This window comes from Loxodonta africana, chromosome Y, assembly GCF_030014295.1.
Source record: "Loxodonta africana isolate mLoxAfr1 chromosome Y, mLoxAfr1.hap2, whole genome shotgun sequence".
NCBI classification, from domain to species: Eukaryota; Metazoa; Chordata; class Mammalia; order Proboscidea; family Elephantidae; genus Loxodonta; species Loxodonta africana.
The window spans coordinates 23,210,766-23,232,459 of record NC_087370.1 but is presented as its reverse complement, the minus strand read 5'-3'; the positions used below and the strand labels follow the sequence as shown (position 1 = coordinate 23,232,459).

Below are 21,694 nucleotides of genomic sequence, written 5' to 3'. Positions count from 1 at the left end.
TGACCCTATAGGATGGAGTAGCACTGCCCCATAGAGTTTCCAAGGAGTGCCTGGTAGATTCGAACTGCTGGCCTTTTGGTTAGCAGCCATAGCTCTTAACCATTATGCCACCAGGGTTTCCATAAAAAGTAGGAATCTGGTCTAATTCTGCTATAGGTGAATAAATGAACCCTTAACGTTAATTCATATGAAATGTCCATCAGCAGATGAACAGATAAACACAACGTGGTGGCTTGATTATTTTCACCTTTGGAGCTCTGGTGTCCTGTCCCCAGCTGGCTAGAGCTGTTATCAGGTATATCAGTCTAGGAGTCCAGTCAGTTTTCTTGTATGAATTCAGCTCAGGTTTCCAGGTAGCTGATATCAAGTGTGTGGTACAGGCTCTGTCCTACAGACTTAGAGGGGCAGGGGTGATTGGCGTATATACCAGTATCTGATTGCAGCAGGGGGTCACGCTCTGAACAAGGCAGAGGGCTGAGAACCGACCCCCAAGTGTCTCTGAGGAAAACGTGTCTCTGTTCCCTAGAGCGTGCTGGTGGGTGGGTTCTGCAGAGGGACCATGGGCACCCAAAGTTTTTGTTGTAAGGACTGGGAGGTACCAGTTATCCCTGGACCCCTGTCGAGAGTGGCTGGGCGACCTGAGTGGAGCCACCAGTCCTTAGGTCCCTGTTGTGGGTAGGTGAGGACCTTGTTTAATAGGCAAAGCAATGTCAAACGTCAAACACCCACCTCTCCACCGCACCGCTGAAATGGCTGGAGTTTGCCAACCAGGGCCTATTCTCCCGAAATAGGCCCACACGGGTCCATGCAGAAGGGAAAGGTGCTCAAGGTCCACGGACGGTTTATGCCTGGACAGGAGCCGCTTCTGTCCTGAGCCCCCCCAGTTAACGGAGCTGGCAAATTATCTTTTCCCCCCAGTTGCAAGTTTTTTCCTTCCCCAAGGCCGGGAGGACGGCTCCAGGTGCTCACCAGGGTCCATCTCAGGCCAGGGGATTCAGCCGCTGAAGCCGGCTTGGGGGTGGGGGGGGGCACACAGTAAAATATGGGCAAGGACTTAGCTTTTGCCGAGAGCGCCCTTCTGCTCGGGTCCCGGAGGTGTGAGCAGGCTGTGGGGCTGCTGCTTCTCCCCCAGGAAGCTGAGTTCTCCTCAGGTCCGGGAGGTGTGAGCAGGCTGTGGGGCTGCTGCTTCTCCCCCAGGAAGCTGCGTTCTCCTCAGGTCCGGGAGGTGTGAGTGGGCTGTGGGGCTGCGGCTTCTCCCCCAGGAAGCTGCGTTCTCCTCAGGTCCGGGAGGTGTGAGTGGGCTGTGGGGCTGCTGCTTCTCCCCCAGGAAGCTGAGTTCTCCTCAGGTCCGGGAGGTGTGAGTGGGCTGTGGGGCTGCTGCTTCTCCCCCAGGAAGCTGAGTTCTCCTCAGGTCCGGGAGGTGTGAGTGGGCTGTGGGGCTGCTGCTTCTCCCCCAGGAAGCTGCGGCCCGGCGCTAGGACCAGCCTGCTGCTGCCGCTCCAGGAATGGGGCCTGAGGGCTCCCTGCGATTCAGGTCCGGCAACTCCTCTCCGCTTCTGAACGGCCTCCTCCTTCCCCTGCCCCTCAGTTCAATGTCTAAGCTTGCCTTTGGCGCTCAGGGCTCCCAGCTGGTCACAAATATACTCATTTCCCTTGTTTTCCCAGGTCTTTGTTGTAAATAGCGGCTGTCCATTCCGCCATCTCGGCCCCGCCCCCACGATGCGGTGTCTACAACAATGGAATCCTGCTCAGCCACAAAGACGGGGCAGATAGACGCCACGTGAAGACGGAACCAGATGTATCTACAAGCAGCAAAGTAACTCCAAGGAACCCCGCAATCACCAGAAACTAGGAGAGATGCTCTGACTTAGTCACCTACTGCTGGCTATAACAGAAATACCACAGTGGATGGTGTCTCGGTCACCTAGTGCTGCTATAACAGAAATACCACAGTGGATGGTGTCTCAGTCACCTGGTGCTGCTGTAACAGAAATACCACAGTGGATGGTGTCTCAGTCACCTAGTGCTGCTGTAACAGAAATACCACAGTGGATGGTGCCTCAGTCACCTAGTGCTGCTGTAACAGAAATACCACAGTGGATGGTGCCTCAGTCACCTAGTGCTGCTGTAACAGAAATACCACAGTGGATGGTGTCTCAGTCACCTAGTGCTGCTGTAACAGAAATACCACAGTGGATGGTGTCTCAGTCACTTAGTGCTGCTGTAACAGAAATAGCACAGTGGATGGTGTCTCAGTCACCTAGTGCTGCTGTAACAGAAATACCACAGTGGATGGTGTCTCAGTCACCTAGTGCTGCTGTAACAGAAATACCACAGTGGATGGTGTCTCAGTCACCTAGTGCTGCCGTAACAGAAATAGCACGGGTGGATGGTGTCTCAGTCACCTAGTGCTGCCGTAACAGAAATACCACGGGTGGATGGTGTCTCAGTCACCTGGTGCTGCCGTAACAGAAATACCACGGCTGGAGGCTGTCTCAGTCACCTGGTGCTGCCGTAACAGAAATACCACAGTGGATGGTGTCTCAGTCACCTGGTGCTGCCGTAACAGAAATACCACAGTGGATGGTGTCTCAGTCACCTGGTGCTGCTGTAACAGAAATAGCACAGTGGATGGTGTCTCAGTCACCTGGTGCTGCTGTAACAGAAATAGCACAGTGGATGGTGTCTCAGTCACCTGGTGCTGCTGTAACAGAAATAGCACAGTGGATGGTGTCTCAGTCACCTGGTGCTGCTGTAACAGAAATAGCACAGTGGATGGTGTCTCAGTCACCTGGTGCTGCTGTAACAGAAATAGCACAGTGGATGGTGTCTCAGTCACCTGGTGCTGCTGTAACAGAAATAGCACAGTGGATGGTGTCTCAGTCACCTGGTGCTGCTGTAACAGAAATAGCACAGTGGATGGTGTCTCAGTCACCTGGTGCTGCTGTAACAGAAATAGCACAGTGGATGGTGTCTCAGTCACCTGGTGCTGCTGTAACAGAAATAGCACAGTGGATGGTGTCTCAGTCACCTGGTGCTGCTGTAACAGAAATAGCACAGTGGATGGTGTCTCAGTCACCTGGTGCTGCTGTAACAGAAATAGCACAGTGGATGGTGTCTCAGTCACCTGGTGCTGCTGTAACAGAAATACCACAGTGGATGGTGTCTCAGTCACCTGGTGCTGCTGTAACAGAAATACCACAGTGGATGGTGTCTCAGTCACCTGGTGCTGCTGTAACAGAAATAGCACAGTGGATGGTGTCTCAGTCACCTGGTGCTGCTGTAACAGAAATACCACAGTGGATGGTGTCTCAGTCACCTGGTGCTGCTGTAACAGAAATACCACAGTGGATGGTGTCTCAGTCACCTGGTGCTGCTGTAACAGAAATAGCACAGTGGATGGTGTCTCAGTCACCTGGTGCTGCTGTAACAGAAATAGCACAGTGGATGGTGTCTCAGTCACCTGGTGCTGCTGTAACAGAAATAGCACAGTGGATGGTGTCTCAGTCACCTAGTGCTGCTGTAACAGAAATAGCACAGTGGATGGTGTCTCAGTCACCTGGTGCTGCTGTAACAGAAATAGCACAGTGGATGGTGTCTCAGTCACCTGGTGCTGCTGTAACAGAAATACCACAGTGGATGGTGTCTCAGTCACCTGGTGCTGCTGTAACAGAAATACCACAGTGGATGGTGTCTCAGTCACCTGGTGCTGCTGTAACAGAAATACCACAGTAGATGGTGTCTTAGTCACCTAGTGCTGCTATAACAGAAGGACCCCATGTGGATGGTGTCTTAGTCACCTAGTGCTGCTATAACAGAAGGACCACATGTGGATGGCTTTAACAAAGAGACGTTTATTCTCTCACAGTCTAGCAGGCTACAAGTCCAAATTCAGGGCAGCAGCTCTTGGCGAAGGCTCTCTCTCTCTGTTGGCTCTGGGGCAATGTCCTTGTCATCAATCTTCCCCTGGTCTAGGAGCTTCTCAGTGCAGGGACCTCAGGTCCAAAGGATCCGCTCTACTCCCAGCTCTTCTTTCTTGGTGGTAGAAGGTCCCTGCTTCTCTGTTTGCTTCTTTCTCCTTTTATCTCTTATAAGAGGTGATGTAGGCCACACCCCAGGGAAACTCCCCTTAAATCAGATCAGGGCTGTGACCTGGGTAAGGGTGTTGCATCCTACCCTAATATTCTTTAACATAACCTAAACTTACCTCATTAACCACAGGCAGAGATTAGGATTTACAACACAGAGGACAATCATAGCAGATCACAAAATGGAGGACGACCACACAAGACTTGGAATTATGACCTAGCCAAGCTGACGCACATTTTGGGGGACACAAGTCAATTCATGACAGGCTCACAGAAGGAATCCACATGGCCAAGCTCCGGATGTCAACTTCTAGTCTCCAGAAACTACAAGAAAATACATTTCTGCTCTTCAAAGCCCCCGACTTGTGGTCTAGAAAACTAAGACAGGCGCTTAGCTCCAGCTGGCCACGTATGGGCAGAGCCACAAGTAGGATTCCTAGATACTTAGTAAAAGAGGAAGGCACATGGTAAAACATTTAAAAAATCAAACCCACTGCCGTCGAGTCAATTCCCACTCATAGTGACCCTGTAGGACACAGTAGAGCTTCCCCACAGGGTTTTCAAGGCTGTAATCAACTCGACAGCACTGGTTTGGTTTTTGTTCTTGTTTTTTTTTTTTGAATCTTTACAGAAGCAGACTGCCACATCTTTCTCCCATAGAGCATCTGCTGGGTTCAGACTACAGACCTTGTGGTTAGCAGCCGAGTGCTTAACCACTGCGCCCCCAGGGCTCCTAAGCACTACCAATATGGGCTCAAATTGACCATGGCGGCTCGACAGATTAGGTAGGAAAGTCGGGGGCGGTGAGTTTATGTTAACGGGGGAGGAACAGCTCAGGAAAGAGGGTTAGGATGGTTGTAAAACTAGAAGAATGTCATCAAGGTCGCTGATTGCTCTTGTAGAAGTTGTTGAATTACTGCACGTTCTGCTGTGCCTACTCTCAATAAGAAAAGCAATATATATATATGTATTTAAAAAAGAGATGTATACAATATTTTTCATCATGCAATATCTTTGTCAACTTGGCTGGGCTATGAGGCCCATTCGTTTGGTCAAATACTTGTCTAGATGTTGTCCTGAAGGTGTTTTATGGATGTGGCTGACATTTATAATCAGTTGACTGTCACGTGCTCAGTTGCTCACTGAAAGTTTGGAGGTTCGAGTCCACCCAGACGCGCCTTGAAAGAAAGACCTGATGATCTACTTCCCCAAAATCATCCATTGAAACCCCTGTGGAGCACGGTTCTACTCTGACGCACACAGGGTCACCACCTGTCGGAATTGACTTTACAGAAACTGAGTTTAGTGGTTACATTTTTTAAGTTGCAAGATGGCTTTTAAGGAGCAGGAGGGTATCCGCGATGGTGGTGCTAGTGATTCCGATGGTGGATCAAAAAGTAAACATGGAGAGAAAGTGCAGAACGTCTCTAGGAAAAACCTTGAGCTGCTGAAATTTTCTGAAAGTAGAGGACTCAGTAGCCTAAGTATAAACTTTTAAAATATTTTATTATATTTTTGGTGAAAGTATACACAAAAGAGGAGCCCTGGTGGCACACTGGTTAAGCCCTCGGCTGCTAACCAAAAGGTTGACAGTTTGAATCCACTGGCCACTCCTTGGAAACCCTATGGGGCAGTCTACTCTGTCCTGTAGGGTTGTTATGAGTCGGAATCGACTTGACGGTGGTGGGTCATTCTCAATAACAACAATAAATAAATAAATTATGTTAAAAAACAAACAATAGTTTGGCTGAACCAGGAAAGAATGTCTGCCCTGAGCATTTTACTCTGCTAAAAACTATCTATATGGAATCAAATTGACACAACAACTTGAAAGATCAGATAGGAAGCTCAGGGGGCAGTGAGTTTAGGTTAACGGAAGAGGAGCAATTTGGAAAAGGAGGGTGAGAAGGGCTGCACAACTCAAAGACTGTCATCAATCGTACTTGTAGACACTGTTCAATCTGTGTGTGTTCTGCTGTGTATATTCTAAACAACAACAAAATAAGTCATTTAAAAAATACAACATTCAGATGTGAAAGAGTTAAGTTACGTGCATGGAATCCCATCTGCATCTCTTTCCCCTCTGAAAAGAGAACAGAAAAACCTCTCAAGAACTCCGATTTCTATCCAAACCGCCCCCACCGGAGTTGCAAAAGGCTTCCACGGTTCGGGGTGGTTGCAGGCTCTGTGTGCCAGCAGCTGACACAGATATTCCACAACTGTTGGGAAGGAGAAATCCATCCAAATGGCATCCCGAAGTCGGTTGTAAAAAATAATGGCAGCGTACAATGGCAATTTTGACGCAAGAGTTATAAAAAAAAAGAAAGAAAGAAATAGCTGGACCACCTTTTTGTCAAAGTACAAATTTACAGAGTCTGGGAACAGCAGCTGGAGAGAAGAAAATATTACTCTCTTGACGGCAGTGGGTTTGGTTTGTTTTTTTTTTTTTAATGAAGGAACATTAATAAAGTGTACTGTAAAAGGTGTAGACTGGCCAGCGGGTTGGGCTGTGCTTGGCTGAGCAGTACGGAGCCAGGAAAGAAAACAAGGGCTGTTGCAGGAGACAGAGCAGCAGGTTACTCCGAGACCCCAGCTGGCGTTTTCTTCCTTGTTAAAACACCAATATGGGTCTCAGATTTAATATGGAAAAGCCAAGGAACTTGGATCAGTCGGCTACAAGTTTTTAGATAACTGTTTTTTGAACACTAAGAAGACCCAATAGTGGGCCATGCGTTCGACTTTGTATTTAAAAAACGAGTTGAAATCAAACAGTGCTGTGTTTAAATGTTACTAAACACATTGGGGAAACCCTAGTGGTGCAGTAGTAAGGTCAGCAGTTCAAATCCACCAGGCACTCCTTGGAAACTCTATGGGGATGTTCTACTCTGACCTATAGGGTCACTATAAGTTGGAATCGACTCGATGGCAACGGGTTTTTTTTTTTTTCTTCCAGTTTAGAGGCATTGGAAGGAGCCCTGGTGGTGCAGCAGTTAAGAGCTCAGCTGCTAATCAAAAGGTTGGCAGTACGAATCCACCAGCCACTCCTTAGAAACCCTATGGGGCAGTCTTACTCTGTCCAATAGGGTCGGCATGAGTCGGAATGAACTTGATGGCAGTGAAAAAAAAAAAGTAATTGGAAGGAGCTCTGCTGGTGCAGTGGTTAAGCACTTGGCTGCTAACCAGTAGGTTGGGGTTAGGATCTACAAGCCGTCCCGTGGGAGAAAGATGTTGTACTCTGCTTGCGTGAAGGTTACAGCCTTGGAAGCCATATGGGACAATTCTACTCTGTCTTACAGGGTCACTGTCAGAATCAACCAACTCAACATCAAGGGGCTAGAGGCGTTGGTGGTTCAGTGGTGGAGCTCTTGCCTTCCATGTACCCGTCTGTCAGTGGGGGCCTGCATGTTGCTGTGATGCTAAACAGGTTTCAGTGGAGCTTTCAGACTAAGATGAGGAAGAAAGGCCTGGTGATCTGCTTCCAATCATCAGCCAACGAAATCCTATGGATCCCAACGGTCCAATCCCCAACCAATCACGGGAATGGTGTAGGACTGGGCAGTGTTTCTTTCCATTGTATGTGGGGTCATCATGAGTTGTGGCCAACTCAATGGCAGTTAACAACAACAGCAAAGACATGTTTGCTAACAGCTGTATTTCTACACTATCAGTATTGCAAGGCTGGGATCGCCTTGTTAAACTTTGGTTTCAGTGTGTGTGTGTGTGTATGTGTGTCTGTGTACAGGGCTACAGGTTTCTCTTTATATTTGGACTTTTTGGCCCTGGGTTTGTAGATCTGCCAAGATGATTTACTAAGACACAATCTTGCAAAAGGATTGGGCAGTTTACTATGCAAATAAGGTGTGCAAAACCCTTCCAGGGATTGGCCAGTTACTGTGCAGACTAGGTGCCTGTGGTCTTCCAAAGGGATTGGTTAGTTTTGCCATCCTGGAAGGACCTCACTACCACCAAGAAGAACTGGGAGTGGAGCCCGTCCTTTGGACTGAAGGTCCCTGTGCTGAGAACCTCCTAGACGCAGGAGACAGGGCGTACTGTAACACCTAATTGTTGGTATGGTCTGTGAGTTCATGTGGCCATTGCAACGGATTCGCGAACCCAGCAGAGAAGTGGAGAGAGCCGTGGGAGGGACAGCTGGTGTTAGAATTAGTGAAAGGGTTGGAGGGTCATGAGGCACGTTCGACCTCCGCCTCGTAGGAATCAACTTTGGCCTAATGTTGATGGTGATTCTTAGTCCCCCTGAAGTTAGGAGGCTTCTGATGCATTGCGGTGTGTTATGAAGTCTCAATTATATGTATTAAATATATTTCCCATCATGACCACAATAAGAGTTTCCAAAACACTGGCTGATAGCATCTCTCGTTAAATCCCGATTATGTTTAAGAAGATTGTCTTCTGAAATAGAAATCGCTCATAGTGGAATAAATTTCCAATTTATGTTAGATCATCCCTGGCTACTTCTCTTTAGAAAAAGGGGCAGACATGGGGTTTGGCGGGAAAGAGAAAGGTCCACCAGAGAAAGAACAAGCTTCTATCTAATCTGTCCACAACGAGATAGATCGTTGTACGGCATGAGTTGACCTTCACAAATCATGCGCCCTATCTCCTTTTTCCTTGGACTTCCAATAACGACTTTTCACCAGCCTTTCTGGCCCTTTGGCCATCATTCACCATGAAATAAAAGCAAGCAATGCATATGTACACCAACGTCCATTGCAGCACTCTTCACAATAACCACAAGGTGGGAACGACCCAAGTGTCCACTAACAGATGAATGGCTAAACACAATGTGGTCCCTCCATAAAATGGAGTATTGTTGTTGTTGTTGTTAGGTGTCTTTGAGAGTCAGTTCTGACTCATAGCAACCCCATATATACAGAACAGAATGAAACACTGCCCGGTCCTGTACCATCCTCACAATCATTGTTATGCTTGAGCCCATTGTTGCAACCACTGTGTCAACCCATCTCATTAAGGGTCTTCCTCTCTTTCACTGGCCCTCTACTTTACCAAGCATGATGCCCTTCTCCAGCGACTCATCCCTCCTGACAATATGTCCAAAGCAATTGAGATGATATACGTAGATAGATACATTCAGTCCAGAAGAGAAACAAAGTCCTGATGCGTGCCACAACGTGGACGAGCCTTGAGAATGTGCTGGTGAGTGAAATAAGTCAGTCGCAAAAGGACAAATACCATATGATCTCACTTATATGAAATAAGTAAGTACATGGAAACCAAGATTACTAGTGGGTAGCAGTGGGTGGGAAGGAGAAGAAAAGGGGGAGTTTTTACCTGGGGAACGTTGAGTTTATGTTACCTGGTGCTGGAATGGTTTGGTAAAGGATCGTGATCATGGCGGCAGAACCTGGAAAACGTAATCCACGTCATTGGGTTGTGAATATGGAAATGGTGCTGGCGAGTGTTTCGGTGAGTATGTTTTCACAATAAAAAAAAAAAGCAAAAAAAAAAATCCAAAGCATGGCCAAAAATCTTGCTAGACCAAATTACTCACTGATTAAAGGACTGATACCACTTTCTCAGTACTGCTTCTGGTGAGTTTTCTTTTTTCCAAGGAGCTGGTTTTAAGAGGCCTCCACACAGACCCCGATTCATCACGAAGCACTGTTTTTTGGCGGGTGGATTTCCGAGACATTGCTCCAGAGGGACCGGCATGCCGAGCGTGCAGCCGGCAGGCTGGGCGCCAGGCGTGTATAACGAGATATGAAGTCAGGAGCCTATTCTTCACCACATCCTTGAGAACAAAAACGTCTTGGATGAAATTCAAGACACGGGGCGGGTGGACTCCTGTCTTCTGTGATTTCTGGCGTGGGGGCCAAACCTCGAAAATTCTATCTGTCTTTGTAGCTGCATGTTTTTAGAAAGGTGTCTTTTCCATCTGCTTCTGGGATGCAACTTGCCTGTTAATTTGACGCTCCCTGAATCTATTGCCCTAAGATAATCTTTTTTTTTTTTTTTTTTAATTTTTGTGCTTCAAGTGAAGGTTTACAAATCAAGTCAGCCTCTCACACAAACTTATATACACTTTGCTACATACTCCCAATTGCTCTCCCCGTAACAAGACAACCCGCTTCCTCCCTCCACTCTCTTTTCGTGTCCATTCCGCCAGCTTCTAACCCCCTCTACCCTCTCATCTCCCCTCCAGGCAGAAGATGCCAACATAGTCTCAAGTGTCCACCTGATCCAAGCAGCTCACTCCTCACCAGCATCCCTCTCCAACCCATTGTTCAGTCCAATCCATGTCTGAAGCGTTGGCTTATGGAATGGTTCCTTCCTGGGCTAACAGAAGGTCTGGGGGCCATGACCACTGGGGTCCTTCCAGTCTTAGTCAGACCATAAAGTCTGGTCTTTTTACGAGAATTTGGGGTCTGCATCCTGCTGCTCTCCTGCTCCCTCAGGGGTTCTCTGTTGCGTTCTCTGTCAGGGCAGTCATTGGTTGTAGCCGGGCACCATCTAGTTCTTCTGGTCTCAGGATGATGTGGTCTCTGGTTTACGTGGCCCTTTCTGTCTCTTGGGCTCGTAATTACCTTGTGTCCTTGGTGTTCTTCATTCTCCTTTGGTCCAGGTGGGTTGAGACAAATTGATGCATCTTAGATGAACGCTTGGTGGCGTTTAAGACCGCAGACGAGGTTTGGGACCCTTCGTGTCTGCCTGCGGTGAGGTCCCTTCCCAGAGTTCCATGAGGGAAGACAGAAGACCCCACTTGCCTAGTACACCCTGTACGGCAGAGCAGAACTGCCCCCATGGCATTCCCAAGGAGTAGCTGGTGGATTTGGACTGCCGACCTTTTGGTTAGCAGCCGAGATCTTAACCACTGTGCCACCAGGGCTCCCACCTAGTACGTGGTCTCCTTTAAGACCTCATTGTGGTGTGGTACCCTAGTAATAGCAAAGGTAAAAGAGTGTTAAAAATCACAAATACGTGGGTTTGCTTACAGTGATGAAGGCAGGGTGTTTTTTGGAGGCTGCAAAGACAACAACTTGGAAAGCCAGTAGGCAGCAAGGTCTGTGAGGACTCAGAATAAGGAATAAAACATTTATCTATAATGACGGAGGCACATCTCTGACAAGTTGCAAAGTCAGTCTGCCAAGCACTAGAATGTTGTTGGTGTTGTTTGCCGCCACCGAGTCGGCCCCCGACTCTTGGTGACCCCGTGCACAACAGTACTTAACACCACCCAGTCCTGCGCCATCCCCATGATGGGTTGTGGATTGGACTGTTGTGATCACGTTGCCAGAATAAGGTTCTTGCCCCTCACTGGTCAAGAATGAGCAGGTAAGGCACGTAGTTTTCCACACGAGCAAAGCTTTATTGAGGAGGCTTGCAAGCGGAGATGAGGAGGGCCTAGGCGACACACACCCTTGTCTCAAGGAACAAACGACTAGCCTGGGCTTTAAAAAGTTCTTGGTTGGGAAGAGATTCACGTTTATTCATAGGCACAGGCTGGGGTATGTTAACTAAGGTGCACACGCAGCAGCTTTCTAAGACAGCTCCTGTCTCAGAGGCCTCTGGGATTCGTAGCAGGACTTATTATGGGGTGTCACGCCTGCACCATCTCCCGGCTGCTGTTGCAGCCCCTCACTGCCCCTGGTGGAAGGTCACACAGCGGTCACAGGTGGATGTTCTGCGCATGTCCCTGAGGCTGGTTTTCTCCAGCTGCTTCTGAAAGACAACTTTGAAGAAGTTTGCGGGCTATTTTCTGACACCCTGCGCCACTGTTCTGGGGAATGGCTTTGTTTCTGCACCCTGGCCCATTTCTTGTTACTTTGTTTGTAGATTTGGTGGTGGGGGGGCTCTGTTTCCTATCTTGAACAGTAGGGTTTTCATTTACAGATTTTCACACATAGATCACCAGTCTTTCTTCCTAGTCCATCTTAGTCTGGAAGCTCCACTGAAATCCGTTCAGCATCACAGCAATGAACAAGCCTCCGCTGACAGACAGGTGGTGGCCACACACGAGGTGCCTTGGCTGGGAATCAAACATGGGTCTCCCCCATGAAAGGCGAGGATTCTACCACTGAACTTCCACTGCCCCCCCATACACACACACACACACACACAGAGTAAATTAGAACCAAATCCATTGCCACTGAGTCCATTCTGACTCATACCAATGCTATAGGACAGAGTAGAACTGCGCCATAGGGTTTCCAAGGTCTTAATCTTTACTGGGAAACCCTGGTGGCATAGTGGTTAGCCGCTATGGCTGCTAACCAAAAGGTCAGCAGGTCAAATCTATCAGGCGCTTCTTGGAAACTCTATGGGGCAGTTCTACTCTGTCCTATAGGATCGCTATGAGTTGGAATTGACTCGACGGCAACGGGATCTTTATGGAAGCAGATCACCTGGTCTTTCTCCTTTGGAGCCGCTGCTGGGTTTGAACAGCCAACCTTTTGGTTAGCAGCTGAGTGCCTAACCACTGCACCACAAAGGCTTCTTATGCACTAGATTAAGGGTTGGAAAGCCACAGCTCAAGAGCCAAGCCTGCCCCTTGTTTGTGTAAATAAAGTTTTATTGGCACACAGCCATGCCCATTCTACAATGTATCATCTGTTTCAACTGATACTGGATGGCCCCCAAAGCAGACAGTATTTTCACCCGGCCCTTTACAAAAACACTCTGCTCCCAACCCGCCCACCCCTCACCCCCCACCCGGAGTAGATGAAATCAGAAAAGCCATAGCTCATCCAGCGGCAAAAAGGAGCAGACCAGAATCAGGCTCCTTAAAAGATACAAAGTTTTATTAAACAAACCCGGAATGAACAGTCTCATTACATAAATTAGACAGCAGTAAAATTACTCTAGGGTGTATTTACAAATCACAGTGGTTTTCATTGTGCAAGGAAATCATGGGATTTTGAACATACTTGTCCTCTGAGTATCTGAGATGGCTTTGCTTTGCAGGTTTCCTAGCTCCAGTCCACCAGGGGGCACACCGATCAAACGTCAAGGCACCCCACTTCTGGTACGAGGTCCGCATTTCGGACAGCAGCCACATGGGCCCTGGAAGCGCATGGACAACGTGCAAGACAGGGCCTGGTCCAGTGCAAAAACAGAACGAAGCTACTGAAGTTCTTAAGAAAGCTACGCCCTATGCCTCAAAAGGCTTCAAATCCCATCCATCAGAACACATTTCACAATGTTTACTTAAATTAACAGCTGTGTCCACCCACCGTGGAAGAAGAAATTAAAGCTAAAGAAGACTTCTTAAAACACAATAATTTAAAGAAAACCGTGGCAGCACTGTTTCCCCTTTACTATGGAGCACCATTCCACGGGTTACAAGGCCATCGTGTTTGCAAAGCAAACGTGACATTAAAACATTATGCTTGGTTAAGACACCCGCCCGCCCCCACCAACACACACGCACCCCAAAGTATGCAAATACATTAAGACAACTGTTCATGTGCTTTTGTTTTTGTTGAGTGGATATCGTTCACTCAGGTTGAAAGAAGTCCTCTCACCTCTGCCAAAAACAGGAATAGACAGTTCAGAGAAGGTACCCAACGTGTATAAAATGCATGCTAGACTGACTGACCAAATAAGGAGAAAAACTGAGGAGTCACATTTCAAATCTCTACAGCTCGGGCAATCAAGTTCTTCTAGGATGATGTTAACATAATGCAAAACCCAACTGGCTTGGGGAGAAAACAATCCAACCACAAATTTTCCCAACACTACATAAACAAAGTTGCTGGACCAATGATTTCAAGGTTCTGTTGGGATGTTGGCACAGCCTCCAGTGTGCAGACCCATGCCTGGGGGTCTTTGGTTAACAGTATTACGCCATATGTTCACAGTAGAAGGGTCCAAGTCATAGAGGCAACTTAGGCTCAACACAGAAGTGGTAAATGCATCCCAAATCGCAGCACTACTCAGCCCCACTGGTGGTGTTTTCATTGGCAGAAACATCGCATAATTCAGCTTTTAAGTAGAGAGTTACAGAGTGAAACAAAATGGGCTAGAAGTGTATAACCAAACGATTGTGCAGTTGCTACCCAGAGGTGGATCGCACGTGGGGTTTTACAGCCTTGGGAAGGTATGGAATTCCCTGATCTTTCTTTTGCACGTTCTGCCATGTTGATGTCAGAATTCATGATTCGCCCATTGCCAGCAATAGGTCTGTTTCCACTGAGCAGGAATCGGACTTCTGCTGTGAGGGCATCAGAAGTCTGCCAGTGCAGGTGTACTACATTCTGTATAACTGGTTGTAGCTTTATTTCCTTCTCGGGTTTATAAATGCATTATTGAAGCAGGCCAGTGACATTCCCACTTACGAAAACAAGACCCGCCGCAATGTACTCCCTGTTGTGATACGTGCATTTCTTAAATCCATTCTTTTATAGTATTCATATTTAAGAAAACGCTGTCAACTCATATGTAGTTACCTAAAACAAAATAAATCTATTGCTCAATCTGATACATATTGGTTGATTGTTTTCATGAATTTCCGTCTAAATTTTGCACAGTGATGACATTGGAGAATATACACGAAAATGTCAAAACACCTCCACAGAGTAAACTATTTTTTAATTACAGTAAAACTGGTGAAAGCCAGGAACTGTGTAAGGCAGGAACCTGTCAGAGAAGGAAAGCTCAAATATTTTCCATGATAAAGAGCAATAGGAAAGTGGTAAGACTGTACCCTGTCAAAGGCCGAAAACCCTTGAGATCCGGAAAAGCGAGGCAGTTTCATGGACTTTCAGTTCTCACACGTTTCACTGTACGTGCAATGACTGTTGATTCCTCATTTTGATTAAACCAGTAGCAACATTACATCACACTGTGAGATTAACGGCCAGTTCACAGACAGTCACCATTTAGCATGTGGCACTGTGGATATTAAAACGTGCGAGACCACTGAAGGTGGGTTTAACACCATCAAATGTTCTTGGAATTCCTTTTAATTCTGAATTTGCTTTGTATGGCTGCAGGCTGATGACAGAGCTTTCAGAGAATAATGTAATTGACATGTTCACACATTCTCATTTTCTGCATATTTGTTCATAAATAAGGCCGTGCATTTCAGGTATTCTCAATGCTATTTTTACCTCGATATTAAATCTGGAGAGTAAGAATCAAACCTAAAAAAACAGGCATCTGGTTTAACGTATCTGTGTACAATTTTTTCATTATATTCAAAGAAGGTCCTTAATTATTTTTTTAAGCAGAAAGCTCCAACAATAATTTAAACATTTTATTTTTAGAGTCAGATAATGAGACTTATGTTTTCTTAACTCTAGGTTCTTATCTCATGGCGCAAAGCCACTGTGCTGACTTAAGCATCTCATAGTCAACGATTGAGTATTTCAGAAATTGCATGCTAAGCTCCTGGCTGACCTTGGCCCTTATTCTAATCCAAACAAAATGGTGACTGAGAAAAATCATTCTGTAGGGGGTTTTACTGAGCTCAACATTTTAAACTAATTCTTGTTGAGTTACTCAGTTAAAACAGTTTATTTGACTAAACCTTAAGCTTTGCGGTTGCTGTTTATTGCCGTCCACTCCAACTCACAACGCCATGTGTGCAGAGTAGAGCTGGGCTCCATAGCGTTTTCAATGGCTGATTTTTGGGAGGAAAGTCACCAGGCGTTTCTTCCAAAGTGCCTCTGGGCGGGTTCGAGCTGCCAACTTTTTGGTTAGTAGTCCAGTGCAAAGCATTCAGGCCACCCAGGACTCCCTATATCACCTATTGCATTGATTACTACTGGAAGCATAGGCCATTTAGAAGGTTAGACGAGAAGGTCTGAGGGCAGTGAGTTTACCCTAACGGGGAAGGAAGAACTGAAAAGGAGGGTGAGAACAGTTGCACAACTTGAAGAACACAATCTCCAACACTCAATTATACATGCAGAAACTGTTAAATTGGTGCACGTTTTGCCGTTTATTTTTGGAAAATGGAATAATTTTTTTTTTTAAAGTATGGGTCATTTATGACTGGAAACCTGTTAACCCGTTGCCGTCGAGTCGATTCCAACTTATAACAAGCCTTTAGGACAAAGTAGAAGTGTCCCCATAGGATTTCCAAGGAGTGGATGGCAGACTCGAACTGCTGACCTTTTGATTAGCAGCCAAGCTCTTACCCACTACGCCACCAGGGCTCCTTACGACTGGTAAGAGGGGGAAAAATGTTTTGTATCTTAAATTTCACTCTCTTAAACCCTTTTAAGGTGGAAGTTCTCTTCACGCCGCCTTTAAATACACAAAGCCACGGTCTTCTCATTGACGAATAAGATTTGGGATGGATTGAACAAGACAAGGAAGAGATTTGTGAATCTGGCCAATTCTGACAACCCAAACAAACCCACTGCAGTTGAGCCGATTCTGACTCATGGCACCCCCACATGCATCACCGTGGAGCTGTGTCCCATAGGATTTTCTTGGCTGTGACCTTTGGGAAGCACATCACCTGGCCTTTCTTCCACCGTGCCTCAGATGGACTCGAACCTCCAACCTTTGGGTTAGTCGTCAAACGCTTAGCCTGAGTGTCGCCCAGGGTCCTCCAAATCTGATAGGCAACTGAGTTTCCTTTGGAATTTTGCTACCCTAAAAGATGTACGACCTTCACAAAAAGTTCTTGGCATCACAAGATTTGTGAGCAGAAGAGAGAGGCAGCAAGTCCCACAGAGAAGAAATGTCTTCCCAGGTATGACATGGAAAAGCAACACCAATGGCCAAGAATCCACCAGGTGACTCAAGAGACCCTGAGCTATGAAGGTGGTCTCCGTGGTGCTGTATCCCTTGAAGTCCCCGGAAGGTTCCGGAACCTACATCTTGAATGCTGTGGCCCCCTCCTTTGGGAAGGTCTCAGTTGGGCCGTTGGACCAGATAAACCGATCTTAACAATTTAATTTCTGAGCTGAGTCTGAGTGAACAGAGAAAGTCCAATCTGTGTGGGTTTGTACAGTAAAGCCTAGAATCAGGAATGGAGAGAGGAAGAACAAGAAGGAAAATAAATCATGCTTGCTACAGGCTCCAAGGACACCGAAAATGGTCAGTTTCTGGGAAGACCCATATTTAGGGACACAGTCATTGGGACTATGGAACATATGGCTCTGAGTGAGTCAGTCCTGACGAAAAACATTTGCCGGGTGCTCCTGAAAGCCCTCGGCTGCTAACTGAAACGTGGTCGGTGAGCAGCCACCAGCCACTCCACAGAAGGATGTGGCAGTCTGCTCCAGGAAAGGTTACAGCCTGGGACACCCTCTGGGGCAATTCTGTTCTATCCTGTAGGGTTGCTCTGAGTCAGAATTCAACTTCACAGCAGTGGGCCTTGGGTAACTATCGTCTGTTCGAAAGAGATAAATTCTACCCACTGATAATTCTATAAAAGCCTCTGTGACCTTGGAGAGGGGATTGTGTATTAAATGAACTTAAATTTAACCTTTCGCTGGAAACCAGCAGGACCAAGCAGGGCTCATTGTTCCATGTCGAACGCTGACGTTCTGTAGATGATTCATGTCTCCGCTCTTCCCAAAACTAAACCAGTTGCCGTCAACTCGATCCTGACTCCTGGTGACCCGAAGAGTGTCACAGTAGAAATGTGCTCCACGGGGTTTTCAATGGCTGATTTTTCCCAGAAGTAAATCACCAGGCCTTTTCTTCCGAGGCACCTCTGGGTGGACTCGAACCTCTAACCTTTCAGCTAGCAGCCAAACATGTTCATTGTTTGCACCCTCCAGGGACTCCAAAACCAATTTCCATCGAGCCGACTCTGACTTATGGCGATCCCACGTGTGTGTAGAGTAGAACTGTGCTCCAGAGGGTTTTCAAGGCTATGACCTTTCAGAACTAGATCACCGGGATTTTTTCCCAAGGTACCTCTGGGTGGGCTTGAACCTTCAACCTTTCAGCTAGCAGCTGAGCACGATAACTGTCTGCACTACCCAGGTCCATGCCATGCCATGGAATTGATGTTAAAAGTTCTTTGTTAGCTTGGGAACTATATTTTGTCCAACGGATTTAAACTGGGATTTTAACAGGAAGCCACACCACGATGCTGTGTGACGTTTTTGAATGTAACACAGAAAATTCCTGGAGTGACTCAACATGGTCAATGGTTGCTCTGGGACAAAAGTTGCCCTCTCAGCCTCCACAAGCTGGAGCCCTGGTGGCGGTTAAATGCTACAGCTGCTAACCAAAAGGTCAGCAGTCCAAATCCACCAGCCGCTCCTTGGAAACCCTATGGGGTAGTTCTATTCTGTCCTATAGGGTCACTATGAGCCAGAATCGACTCGCCGGCAGTGGGTTTGATTTGGTTTATATAGAAGCAACAGATGTAAACCTCACATAATCTTTTTTTTCCCCACCACAAAAAACTATAAAAGGCAGATGAGATGATTAAAAAAAAAAATTGCAAAAATCATACTTTTGAGATTTTTGTCCCCTGAAGAACAGTTTCTTGGGGATGGAAGGAAATAAAACACATTTGAAAATAAAAATTATAGGCGCTGAAAAGTATTCCACATTGACATCCATGCACGATTCCTGTGAGTACGTCACAAGCTCTTCTTTACACACACACGCGCACACACACACACGCACACACTTGGTGGCGACCATGGAACACGTTTTGTCCAAACTTGTAAAGTTGAAGTCTATGAGGAAAAGGCAGACATCGCAGGAGGAACCCAACAGGAGATGGTAACTTGAAATCTACAACCGAACCGCTTTTGTTTTTTTTTCCCCAAAAAACTTCCTACGGTGCAGGACATTGCTTAAATAATGCTAGGGCTGTGGATTGCAACTGCTCTGGAGTCTCTGAGTCCACATGGATGGACAGCAACATGGAAGCGTCCTCCTGCACACCACGAAGGCAGTTCTTTAGCTTTGCAGAGGTGTGCACATCTTTGTCCCAGGGACGCTTGAGTCTGGCTGTTTTAACATGAAATAAGACAGACTTCGTTAGTTTTTGTTACAGACTGAATTGTGTCCCCCTGAAATATGTGTTGTAAATCCTAACCCCTATAAACTAGAGGGACACCCCTGGTGGTGTAGTGGTTAAGAGCTAAGGCTGCTAACCAAAAGGTGGACAGTTTGAATCCACCAGGCAGTCCTATGAGGCAGTTCTACTCTGCCCTTCAGGCAACAAGTTTGGTTTTTGGTTTGGTTTATAAACCAAAAAAAAAAAAAAAAAAAATCCATTGCTGTCGAGTCAATTCCAACTCATAGTGACCCTATGGGACAGAGTCAAAATGCCCCATAGCGTTTCCAAGGCTGTAATCTTCACAGAAGCCGACTGCCTCATCTTTCTCCCGAGGACCCGCTGGTAGGTTTCAATCACCAATCTTTTGGTTATCAATGGAGTGCTTAACAAGTGAGCAGCCAGGGCTCCTCTCTGACCCTATACCAAAACCAAACAACCCATCACTGTTGAGTGGATTCCGACTGATGGTGACCCTATAGGACAGAGCAGAACTGTCCCGTAGAGTTTCCAAGGAGCACCTGGTGGCTTCAAACTGCTGACCTTTTTGGTTAGCAGCCGTAGCTTTTTACCACTGTGCCACCAGAGCTCCAACCCCTATATACCTGTGGGTTATAATCTCATTTGGAAAAAAGGTTTTCTTTGTTATGTTAATGTGGCAGTGTAGGGTGTATCTTAAATCAACCCTTTTTGAGATACAAAAGGAACACATAAAGCAAGCAAGCGAGCAAACAAGCAGAGATGGAGGAAGATAGATGCCACACCACATGAAGTTCACCAAGGAACCAAGAAACAGAAGCTCAGAAGAGACAAGGACCTTCCTCCAGAACCAACAGAAGGAGAGCCTTCCCTAGAGCCTGCGCCCTGAGTTTAGACATCTAGCCTCCTGAATGGTGAGAAAATAAAACCTGGTTCATTAAAGCTGTCCACTTGTGGAATTTCCGTTATAGCAGCACTAGGAGACTCAGGCAGTGGGGTAGCAGCACCCTCACTATGTCTTAATGATGGTCATGGATGGAATTATATCCCCCAAAAAGGTGTGTCAACTTGGCTAGACCACGATTCCCAGTACTGTGTGGTTGTCCTCCATTTTGTAATCTGATGTAATTATCCTCCATTTTGTGATGTGTTGTAAATCCTAACCTCTACATGTTAATGAGAGCCCTGTGTGGCGCAGTGGTTAAGAGCTTGACTGCTAACCAAAATGTTGGCAGTTTGAATCCACCTGCTGCCCCTTGGAAATCCTGTGGGGCAGCTCTATTCTGTCCTATATGGTAGTCATAAGTCAGAATCGAGGAATGAACTCAAAGGTAACAAGTTTTTTGTTTTTTGTTTTTTTATATGTTGGTGAGGTAGTCTCAATGTGGGGTGTATCTTGAGTCACAGTCTTATAAGATGGTGTGACTCAAGTAACACCCTTGCTTGAGACACACCTTTTTTATCTCTTGTAAGAGATAAAAAGAGAAAGAAGCAGGCAGAGAGGGGAGGGACCTCACTACCACCAAGAAAGAAAAGCCAGGAGCAGAGTACATCCTCTGGACCCAGGATCCCTGTGCTGACAACCTCCTAGGCCTAAAGGAAGACTGACACCAAGACACATGGAGATTTCCAAGGAACACCGGGCCCACAGGTGTTGAAAGGAGACAAGGACCTTCCCTCAGAACCAACAGAGAGAGGAAACCTTCCCCTAGAGCTGGCGCCCTGAATTCGGATTTCTAGCCTCCTAGGTTGTGAGGAATAAATTTCGCTTTGTGGTATTTCTGCTTCCACTTGTGGTATTTCTGCTATAGCAGCGTCACTAGATGACTAAGACAACGACTGAAAATAAAGACATACCTTCCGCGTGGGAATTCCTGTCCTCAGAAATTCTTGAAGATCTCCAAGTCCTCTGGAGACACGGGGTGGGCCTTGTTCCAGTCATTCTCCGGGTACGTATCAAAGTTGGAGGTGTCGCCATCGCAAGTCACTTTGGGCACGATGGGGGGCTGGGTGGGGACCGGCCGAGACAAACCCACAGTTAGAACAAACAGGTGGACCCACTTGCATGCTATGTCTATCACTTTGCTTTGGTTACTTTGGGTAAACACGGGAAGGATTTTAAACATCAAAGGTCTGCTTTCCTTTGCTTACAAAGACGGAAAGCTTGAAATGAAGGACTTGCTAGTAAGTTAGGTTATCAATCATGGTTCAGATGAATGCACGTGATGTTTCGAAGGTTTAAGTCGACAGTGTTTACTACTTCTAGGATGAGAACGACTGGGTTGCTTGTTAAATGCAGATTCTCAGGCCTGCCCAGGTACAGGGGAAGGTGGCCCAGTGGCCAGACTCTGGAAAATACCAGTAAGATGGGAAAAGTACCCACTAAGGTTTTAGTAGCTGGTACCATACCTGAAAACTTGTTGCCAACACTAACTAGACAGTAGATAAGTGGTAACTTTGGTGACAGGTAAGACAGTATACAATACTAGGGAAGCCTGCACGACTTGACCAAGGCGAAGTCATGGAAGCCTCATAGACACATCCAAACTTCCTGAGAGATCAAGTTATTGGGCTGAGGGTTGTGGGGACCATGGTCTCGGGGGATACCTAGCTCAGATGGCATAACATAATTTATAAAGAAAATGTTCTATACTCTACTTTGGTAAGT

At 46.7% G+C, this 21,694-nt stretch overlaps 1 protein-coding gene across 1 annotated transcript in view; it reads right to left on the bottom strand.

Annotated features, from left to right (window-relative positions):
- Window positions 1-12,844: 12,844 nt before the first annotated feature.
- The window catches only part of LOC135229071 (cAMP-dependent protein kinase catalytic subunit PRKX-like), an 89,542-nt gene continuing 80,692 nt past the window's right edge, over window positions 12,845-21,694 (bottom strand). Inside the window, exons 10-11 of the mRNA XM_064278865.1 lie at window positions 20,884-21,032; window positions 12,845-18,998 (exon numbers count right to left, since the gene is read on the bottom strand). Of these exons, the coding sequence (XP_064134935.1) occupies window positions 20,907-21,032 (126 nt within the window). The 3' untranslated portion in view covers window positions 12,845-18,998; window positions 20,884-20,906. The remainder of the gene's footprint in view (window positions 18,999-20,883; window positions 21,033-21,694) is intronic.